The sequence below is a fragment of the Tarenaya hassleriana genome, unplaced genomic scaffold (assembly GCF_000463585.1).
Source record: "Tarenaya hassleriana unplaced genomic scaffold, ASM46358v1 Cleome874, whole genome shotgun sequence".
NCBI lineage: Eukaryota > Viridiplantae > Streptophyta > Magnoliopsida > Brassicales > Cleomaceae > Tarenaya > Tarenaya hassleriana.
Window position 1 is genome coordinate 1 of NW_010971152.1, and position 10,562 is coordinate 10,562.

The window sequence follows — 10,562 nt, forward strand, 5'->3', positions numbered from 1 at the left end:
AAAAAAAAGAGAATATTAGCGTATTTTTTAGATAGATTTCGCATGAAGTTAAAAATATACTTATTGTGGGTTGGGTAAATATATTTTTTTTGAAAGTTTTTATCTATATATAATAATATGAGTGAATTTTTTAGATAATTTCAAATAAAAATAAAATGTATATGATACGTAGATTAGTTAAATCTATACTTTAAAAAAATATCTATATAAAAGAATATGAGTGATATTAAAAATAGATTTTGAATGAAGGTAAAAAGTGATTATGAGTATACCTCACTCAAATAATAACAAAAACAAAGATAACATATCTATATATATATATATATATATATATATATATTATAGTTATATAAATTTAAAATATACAGATAAGGCCAATTCTCCTTGAACTGACTGGACAATTTAATATTATAAATGAGGCGTAATTAATGGCTACAAATATTATATATTGTGGACCGTTGATGGGAACGAAACGAAAAAAGTGAAAGTTGAGGTGTCCACCATTTATTCGTTACACATTTTTGTGTGTTTGATAATGCCACGAGACACCTGAAATATTCAACTTTTGATTTTTCAAACACAAAAAGTCCAGTTGACTTTTATATGCTTGTGCTATTGCGGGTTTATATTTTAATTTTTATTTCATAAACCGAACTAACTAGGGTTTGAAATTTTCTTCCTCTTTTTTTTTGGGGGTAAAAAAGGGTTTGATTTTTTCAAATGTTATTTAAACTATTTACCGATTAGTCTGATTTTTTTTTTTGTTTGGGAAACATAAACGCAATTTGTTATAAAGAACCTTCATATATTCATTACATACATTCATACATACATACGTACGTACGTACGTACATATACATAATGACACAAAGATCAATCGCAAGAGAGTGAGATGTCTTCAACGACGAGCACATGATACATGGTGGATAGAGGCGACCTTAACCATAATTAACATAATTTGTGGACGTGACGTGAGTTCTGGATGGTCCATAAAAGTTGAATGTGGACCTAATAGTCACCCAATTAATCTCACAATATTTAAACCGAAGCTACCCGTCGAAGCAGAGGATGAGAGAGGTTTTCGGTTCCTCTAGCTGATACCGAGGGTTCTCGAGTCACTGGGAAAAACGACGTCGTTGTGTGCCGACAGAGTAAAAGTTGGCGTGCCGACAATCTATTTATTACACAGTTAGTAGTATGGCCATGACTTTTCGGACACTCGACAAACACACATGCATTACGATGAATTATTGGACTTTTGACTTTCCACATCCACAAGTACGGCGATGTCGTTTTCGTTTTTAAGTTTCCAAGAGAAAATGCAAATACAAATTTTTTTTTCTTGGTATGAAAAAAAATTGACGGAACCGCATGCAATTTGATTTTATGTTTCGATAACGTATGAAAGCAATTTGTTACACCAACAAAGAACCTTCATGTTCATTACAAACGACACACACACACATATGTATGTATGTATGTATGTATGTAACCACACGGAGATCAACAACAGGAGACAACCTTAATTATTGCATATGTCATATACCCATAATAACATTTATTGTGTAGAATTAATTTTTAGTAGGGATATGGATAATCAAGGCTCAAGGACGGCAAGGCGGGTAGCGACAGGATCTCCGGGGGTATCCAGTTCCTTGACCTGGATAAGACCCATAAGATGGAGGAAACTGATCTTTAGATGGATTCTTGACGCCGAGAATCCACTGATTGGTACCTGGCGAAAACGTCAAAGGTGAAGCGTGAGAAGATGAGAGAATCGCCATGAGAGAGAAAACCAACGCTAGGAGAATCTTTGGAGAGATGAAACCTGCCATTTCTCTCTTTTATCTCTCTACTCTGGAAATTGCATGTAGGGAGGGAGTGCCTTCGAGTCCTTTTGGTATTTATAGAGGGCCTTTTTTTGGACTAAATTACTTTTAGAAACCGAAAGTTTTACTTTTTCCATGGAAAACGATTTCATATATAAGGTTTTCGTTTGAAAAGTCGGAGAAAAATGAGAGATCACAATAGATTAATATGGCAGGACGAAAAAAAAAATACTCTCGCCTCTTTATTTTGACTTCAAGATATACACTTCTCCATCTCTGATTCTATGATCAGAATTACAATCTAATCACATGCTGTTTACATTGTTCATAACGTTAAATTTATTTATGGTGATCACACTAATTTATTATGTTCAATCTTTACATATCTCACTAATCATTTGATAAAAAACATTATAAATTTAACGTTATGATTATTATGTCCAACACAGAGTCACAACTAGGAAAATGTATAGCTAGAAGTCAAAATAGTAAAGTAGAAATATTTTTTATATAATGTGGTATAAAACAACATAGTGATCAACATAAAAATCCATATTTAATATAAAAAGTCATTAAAACGGATAAATAATTAGTTATGTTAAATTTTTGCGAGAATAATTTTCAATGTTCTGACTTTTAAATTCCTGATTGTTGTATAATATTTCAATGCTAATTTCCGAGGATTTTCCTCACCTGTCCTTGTTGTTGATCTAAATCAACATGATTCAACATACACTTAATCCCTGCCCAATAAAAAATAAAGAAGCATTCACTCAAATAATTATGTACATATTAATATATAAAAACATCGACATGCCAATAGCTATCAGGACAAGTTTCGAATCTTCATCACGAGGTCTTTTTATTTTTCTTTATTTTTAAAATTTTTTAAAAACGATTTATAACCGATTAAAAGAATAATCAAGCGGAATTGTAAGTTTTCAAGAATAGGTTGTATTTGTTTTGTATCAAGGGAAAAACCATATATACCATAAAATTGACTCTTGTGCATTATTCGACTTTTTAACAGGGACACGTTGCTTCCCTTCCCTCTGTTTATTTAGGGTTAATTAAAATGATTTTGATTTGCTCTGGGAAAATTCCAATAAGTAGACAATCAATATGATTTTGATTTGCTCTACGAAAATTCAATATTTTGAAAAAAAATATATGATTTTGATTTGCTCTACGAAAATTCCGAGCAGGCAAAATATATCAATGAATCACTCTACATCAGATGTGTCAATTTTAACCTAAACCCTCATACTAAGTGCAAATTTGCATTGGGTCAGGAACGATCCGATTGACACCTCTATTCCACGTAAAGACACCAAAAAGGAAATTAACGACATTGATAGGAGGGAAGCATCTTGTTCTTTTTTATCCATCGTATCCTCTAAGGAATACGTCTAGTGTATAACCATTCTGTTTTTTCATATTTTAATTTCCAACTTTTCAATATTTATTTAATTTCTGAATTTTCAATATTCTATATCAATATTTTGATTTCACAAAATTACGAAAACATATATCTTTTAGAACAACTAAAATCAAACAAAAAAACAATATTATATCGTTGTACCGTTTCTCAAAGTATAGATATTAAATTATAAAGTTTTTGAAGAATAGATACTAAATTTTAAAAAATTAAAGTATTAAAACGAAAAAAGAATTTACAAAACTGAAGTATTATTTTCTTATGTCTCCACATCTATTTCATGGTGGGTCCAAAATATGTTGAAAAGTCCAAAATAAAACATCTAGTGAAAGTGAAACCACTTATTTCTGAATTCCTGTTACTTCCCTATCATTTAATATTTTTTAATGCAAGTTTTTTTTTTTGTAAATATTGTTATTTACAAAATTACAATGATAATGATCATACAAAAGATTCTATATTGATAGAAAGTGAAAAGAATACTCTGGATTTTGTATTTTTTTTTTTAAATATCGTTGGAGAAACAGTTGAACTGAGATACTAAGGTTGTCTACACACAAAAGTAACAAATACAATAATCCTTATTGCAATTTGAACCGTAACACAAACTCCTCACTGGTTTCAATTTGCTCACCAGATTTATTCAAGGGAACACAAATACATGAATGCATGGTTTTTCAACACAAATCTCAGATGGTGTAATAACCTGAAATACGGTCACTGTTATTATCATTACAGGTTCCATCGTATAAGTTCTGATCACCAAGCAAGTGTTCATTCTCCTGATCGAGGAGGAAGTGACCGTTCCTCCTCCGATGATGTTTCAGGGATACCCTAATTCCCTCGAGCTCGGAAGCCACTTCTTTCATCCTCGGCCTCTCCTCTCCCTTCACTCTCGTGCACCAAACCGCTAACTCAGCCACTTCCTTGAGCTGTCTACCGTTCTCTTCACTCACTTGTAGCCGATTTTCGAGGATTTGATCTAATCTGTTCTCTTTCAGAGCCGAAGCAAAGCAAGCAACCAAGTGTCTGTCGCTTTCCGATCGTCTGAAACACAAAGCCTTCTGTCCCGAAACCAGTTCCATGAGTACGACTCCGAAGCTGTAGACATCGCTCTTTTCGTTTAGAGTGCTCGTATGGAAGTATTCCGGGTCTAAGTAACCGAGAGTGCCTTGCACGAGCGTTGTTAGCTGCTCTCGGTCCGATGGGATCAGCCTCGAAGCCCCAAAGTCGGATACTTTTGCCGAGAATTTCTCGTCCAGGAGGATGTTTGCAGGCTTCACGTCGCGATGAACTATCGGGACAGAAGCAGATGAATGAAGATACGAAATGGTTTCAGCCGTTTCGATAGCTATCCTTAGCCGATCTTCCCATTGAAGGAAAGAGTTAAACCTTGCGGGGGAGTGCAAGTGGTCAAAAAGGGTACCGTTTCTCATGAACTCGTAGATCAACAATGGAACCTCGGTTTCTAAACAGCAGCCCAAGAGCTTCACCACGTTCCTGTGATTGATCATCGAGAGGACGATGACTTCGTTGATGAACTGTTCAACTTGGCTGTGATCTCCGATTCTCGCCTTCTTGATGGCGATTTCCCGGCTATCAGGCAATATCCCTTTGTAGACAGTGCCTTGTCCACCCTCACCTAGGATCCTACTCTCGTGGAAGTTGTTAGTCGCTCTTCTGATTTCTTCCTCGGTGAAGATCCTGACATCGTCTTCCGATGAATGTGTTCGTAAGAGCCGTTGCCTCAACATGATACCCCCATTTTGCTCGAAGAATTTCTCTCTGAGTTTATCTTGCTTCCGCCGCTTGAGCTCTTGATTTATGCAGCAGAGACTAAGCAGAATGGTCAAGAACCCTACAGTGGTTCCTGGTTACACAGAACAGAACATGATCTTGATTAGATTCTCGCCATTTGTCCATATTTCTTCTTCTCTAAATCGGGTTCTTATCAGAAAACAAGAACTGAGAAAACAGGGGAAGCTTACCGAGAAGAATGACAGGCCATTCTTGTCTGTTATGAATGCAACGTTTCGTGGCATCTCCCTTGTAACCCTTTGGGCATATACAGTGAAAGCTTCCATTATTATTGCGACAATATTCCGGCTTTGCACAGTCATGGTTTCCTCGCTCACACTCGTTGATATCTGGTGCACACGGAAACAAGGCCGAAGAGACAAAGGTTGTAATGTCTGAAATCTAGACAATGGCATAAGCAAGAAATGTATAGTACCTCGACAACCGTTGGGAAGGTAGGGATTTCCATCATAGCCATCCCGACATCTACAGGTATAGCCAGGTCCATAACCAAAGTCGATGCAGTCACTGTTCTCACTGCACACACTGTTGTTTCCAACTTGGCGACAGGTCAAGTCTCCGATGAACCAATTAAACACAACAGGGAACTCAGTGATGTTTCTCAGATTCTGAAGATCCGAGACCGAGAAGTTGAAATGCCCGTCTTCGACGAGAAAGGTATAGATGCAAGGATTGAAGTAACTGGCTAGACTGTGATTGTTTAAACTATAAGGTACAGGTCTAAAGTATTTGATTCCTTCAGGGATAGAGACTTGGCAACAACCGATACCCGAGCAAAGCCCATCTTCCATAGGAGGCTGGCTCGTTTGACTCTCTCTTTCTCTCGACCTTTCGCTGTTATTGAAGGAAAGACATGTGGACTGACACCCGACCGGGTAAACTGTACCTTGAGGACCTTCGAGATAAGCGTAAGTGTTACAGCCGATACCAATAAGCTTGTTCCTGTTGCTCGAGAGAGGAAAGCCACTTAACCAGCCACTGGTTTTGTGCTCTAAAGAATCTCCGGTGTAGTTGAAGCATTCATAAGATCTGGGCATCTGGAGGGTTATTTCGCCGTCCCGAGAAACACCGAGCACTTGGACGTCGGTTTTCCTGAAGAATGGCTTGTCTGAATCTCGGTCACAAGTTATAAGGAAGCCGTCATTGAGGTAACAGCCTTGTTCTGTTCCAAAAGGGTAGTGGATAGTAAGGTTGCCACAGTTGCCTCTGCAGCCATCTTTAGGTTGGCTCCTCACTCGCCCTTCAAACGCAAACGCTAATGCTAACACAAACGCAAACGCAAACGCAAACGGACTCTGCATTTGTTTGTTTGCCCTGTAGTTTGTTTTGGTGGTCTTAACTCTTTCAAGGTGTTTCCATGGCGTTTTACTTGAGTTGCTCAATGCAGAGGCCAAGAAGTAGACGACTAGGAAATGTCAAAAGTCTTCCAGTAATAATATTATCATGTCTTTGTCATGACCAAGTCTATTGTGTGTTTACCACAAGAAACTAAAAGTAAAAGACACCAATGCAAAAGCTTGCTGAAAATGATGGCTGCCACTGGAGGCGACAGATTTGAACAGTCCACATCCTGTCTTTATCACTTGTCTACAAGCATTTGTCTTGCACAGTATATCGATACACACACTGTCTCCTTCACTGTATAAGACCATAGATCACCGAGCTAAGTGTTCAAGCTCAAGCTTGGAGTTCCCTTCATAGCCATTTCCACGGGGAAAGACTTAAAAACACTTTTTATTCGACGGTACAAAGATACTGTATCATCATCGTCCATTCACTAAAACCCGCCTGAAAACGAAGAACCAAAAATGCAATGACAGTGTAGCAAGTAACTGTGACAACTCAAGAACTATCAAGACGGCCTGTTACTTCGACTGCTGGGTTTCAAGGAAGAAGAAGAAGAAGAAGACGGCCTGGTTTTGGCAAACTCGACCAGGTCTTTGAAAAGGGTATCCTCCGGTTTCTCATCCTTCTTCATATCAGCAATAGAGGCAGTAGGGTTCAGAGATATTTTCCGGGTCTGTCCCGCAAGATCATCGTACGAGGATGAATCAGATCCGCTGCCCGAGCGATGATCGTGTAGCCCGAAGAACTGATGCCTCTGGTCGTGTCGGGAATCCCAAGGAGCCGGAGGCAACTGCTCACCAGATTCTACTACGGCTGGTGGATCATCGTAAACTGGATCTTGTTTTGCGAAAGTTTCCTCGGGGGATTTGCTTCGGGGAACTGGATCATCGAAAACAAGAGGGGAAGAATCTTGTGGACCGCATGATAGATTCACATTCTCTGAAGACCCTTCTGGTTTGTAGACATCGCCGCTGAGATAGTCGACATTACCAGAATCAACGTATACCGGTCTCGTTGTAGGCGGCGGTGGAGGAAGAATAGGGCTGAATCTTACCCCGGTCCTAACGCTTTCTGGGTTTTCCCCCCGAGATTCTTGTGCGCTCTCCCTCTTCGACCTGCAGCCAGAGAATTTCCAAGAAACGAAACTTGCAGCTAAACTCAAGATTCATGAATTTAACTAATGATCAAGAACCATGAATATTAAACATGCATATATGCCATTACCTGTGAGCTAGCTGAGCAAAATCATCATCATCATCATCATTATGGTTGACGTTGACGAGCGGTGTGGGAGGGGAAGCAGTACCGGAAACAAGGTGGCCATTCGCGATATCATCATGACGCTGGAGAGCACGCTGCAAATTATCGTTCAATGCCAATCCCTGACACAGAAGTTCCTCGTCTCTGAGAAAGGGAAAAAGGAAAAAACCGTAACCATCAGCAAAAAAAAAACTATCAAGGCGATAAAACCAAGAGCCGAAGGAAAGGAAATATGAACACTCACGTAGTGGTGTTCACCAGAGTCATTACACGTTTCTGGTAATTACGACACTGCTCGACTAAATCTACTATAACTTCTTCCTTCAAACCCTGCAACAAAATCCAGAGTAGCAACTTATATTTCGAAAGAATCAAGCCATACACTCTTACTCCAAGAAATGCCATGTTCTACCTCGGGATGGCTAGGATCAAGGGCACCCAACATTTCCAGCAAAACATCGACAGATCCCCGGGCGCTTTGAATCTCTTCCAGACTGAAAATCATGTGACGGCAAACGTAATAATCCTCGGTTGGAACATTAGAAAAAGATGAAGTATATTCAGAAGTTCTTTAAAACATTTCAAAAGGGAATTGCCAGTATTGAAAGAAAGATATGAATTCTATCTAAAACAAATAATCTATTACTGCTTAGTATCTTTTACAATGAAGTTACCTAAGTCCAGAATCATCATCATTTTGCAGTGAGGCCTGGATAGGAGCATCTTCACCCGAAGCAGCAACGGGCCGAGTCTGAGGTGGCGTAAAAAATGGGACACTGCTCTCCGTCCGTGGAGGAAAATCAACGCCGGCAGACTAGAATTCCACCCGTAAGAAAAAAACCAGTAACGATTACACTTTCAAGAAGGCCGTATAAAGAGACAGTCCAATGTTTTTTTGACTTACAATGAGTTCATTATATGCATTGTAGTACTGCGGATATCTTCCTCGGATTCCACCGAAAGCGTCTTGCCATGTATCTAATAAACTAAGTATCTTTTCCTTTACATTAAGATCGGGCTGCATAATTGACACGGGATTTCAGCACGAGCCAAGTTTGGCAACATGGAACAAAAAGTAAAAAGTCGACAAGGTGAGGATGGTAGGTAAAACCTTCTTCTTCACTATCTTGACCATTTCATGCAAAATATCGCCGTCGATGATCAGCTGATACACATTCTCACCACAATTCTTACTCAGGGTTTCCAATGCCTGTACCGACACATCACCCCCGAGCTTAAATTTTAGAATTTTTGCATATAAATAATCTCATATTTCCATTCTTTTTTATTCGAATCTATCTAACAAATATGAAGGAGCCAAACCAAAGCATTGTGGAAGGGAAGAAAAAGCACTCACATAAAGAGCCAGAAGCTGAACTTTAGGGTTTCTACTTCCTAACTGCTTCTTGAGCACCTTCAGTGCTTCTTTGGCTTGGCTACAACATCAAGAAGGAAAATTTCGGGCACTTTTCAGCTGCAAGAAATGCCATTAATTTCAACCCTAATCCAACCTCTCTCAAAAGATATCACTAATTTCAACCCTACGGTTTCTTTTCTTTTTGCTATAAACATCGAAAATGGAACAGATTCAAAAGAAAAAAATAGAGGGGAACCCTCAAGAACGCTACCTCGGATCCATGTTGATGATGTCGCAGAGCTCGATATTGATGGCCCAGTCAGGACCAATAAGCATATCATTAGTAGCCCTCTCGGCACACACCTCTCCAGTGTTCGCCATCACGGGATTTGCTTCTCAATCAAACCACAATTCTGAATTCCCTACAAGAACAGGGAGAGACAGGATAAGCTCTAACTCTATCTCTATCTAGAACATGTTAGTTGAAACCATATGCTCATATAGATCAAACACTGAATCACATCAATGACATCAGATTGTTAAGACAACAAATGCAAATTGCAACCATATCTGTGAGAAAGGCAGCATTTTTTCCCAGAACTCGGACCAAATCAGGTGGCCATGAACCCCAATCCTACAACAGAGATGGCTAGTTCTGACGAGGTTAACTGAAATCCTCAGGACATGAAGGAAGAAGAAAACAGTAATCGCAAAATGGTTTCTTTCTGGAGACCCATGTCAGATTATCCAAGCAAAGTTACGAAAACATAAATTCAGAATTTCAAAAACAACCTAGAATTTGCATCTAACAACACCAGAGAATGTCGGGATCAAAACCAAATCAAGTTGATCGCTCGAATTCTCGGATCTCATCTTGATCACCACAAATCAAAAAGAAAAAAGCGCCCACAGTAAGAACAGTAGTAATCAAAGTAAATGACAACAGAAATCAACGGGGATATGAACAAAAACGAAACCTTTACCTGCCCAGACCTAAGAACGGATCAAACAAACACCCAACGAAGAACTGCAAAATTTTAGGATCCAGAAGGTGGAATAATTTGAGGGGTTCCAGGAAGATCCTCTCTTTTCCTCGAATTGGGCTCGGGGGATTTCCTGATCGCGTTCGTCAAACCTCAACGTTCACAAATCAACTCCGACTATGTTTGTTCTAGATGCAAACTTGTGTTTTGCCTGCGACTCAATTGTGTTAAGGTGAAACGCCGGTGATGGAGAAAAGAAAATAAAGACAACACATCGAATTAACATCATTAATTTTTATTATTAGTTCGTCATCAATAATATAATTAAGGCCCTAAACTTTAATTATAAGGATAAGATTGAATGATAAAATCCCCAAACGCTGTCGCTGATACGTGTCAGAAGAAGAATCGCACTTAAAACGACGTCGTCGTCTCCATTCTCGGTCTACAAACTCAATAATTTGTGCACAATAAATTTGATATACGTCTAAACAAAACAATTTATATCTCTAAATTGTCGTGAAGGACTA

The 10,562-nt window shown here is 38.7% G+C and overlaps 2 protein-coding genes across 4 annotated transcripts; both read right to left on the reverse strand.

Moving 5' to 3' along the window:
- Window positions 1-3,830: 3,830 nt before the first annotated feature.
- LOC104803436 (putative wall-associated receptor kinase-like 16) lies at window positions 3,831-6,660 on the reverse strand. The gene is made up of 3 exons (XM_010527366.2): window positions 5,501-6,660; window positions 5,256-5,414; window positions 3,831-5,137 (listed from the first exon to the last, which is right to left on the reverse strand). Exons 1-3 carry the CDS (start codon window positions 6,384-6,386, stop codon window positions 3,957-3,959), a joined length of 2,226 nt encoding a protein of 741 aa, XP_010525668.1. The 5' UTR covers window positions 6,387-6,660; the 3' UTR covers window positions 3,831-3,956.
- A 143-nt stretch (window positions 6,661-6,803) lies between these two features.
- LOC104803437 (TOM1-like protein 2) lies at window positions 6,804-10,336 on the reverse strand. Of its 3 annotated transcripts, none has more exons than XM_010527368.2 (10): window positions 10,033-10,336; window positions 9,321-9,462; window positions 9,050-9,128; window positions 8,804-8,902; window positions 8,597-8,710; window positions 8,367-8,506; window positions 8,105-8,186; window positions 7,937-8,022; window positions 7,657-7,836; window positions 6,804-7,547 (listed from the first exon to the last, which is right to left on the reverse strand). In XM_010527368.2, exons 2-10 carry the CDS (start codon window positions 9,428-9,430, stop codon window positions 6,938-6,940), a joined length of 1,500 nt encoding a protein of 499 aa, XP_010525670.1. In that variant the 5' UTR covers window positions 9,431-9,462; window positions 10,033-10,336; the 3' UTR covers window positions 6,804-6,937. The 3 variants fall into 3 exon arrangements, with proteins under 3 accessions (XP_010525670.1, XP_010525669.1, XP_010525671.1); XM_010527367.2 differs by having other exon boundaries at window positions 9,321-9,471; XM_010527369.1 differs by lacking the exon at window positions 10,033-10,336 and having other exon boundaries at window positions 9,050-9,166; window positions 9,321-9,413.
- Between the last annotated feature and the right edge of the window lie 226 nt (window positions 10,337-10,562).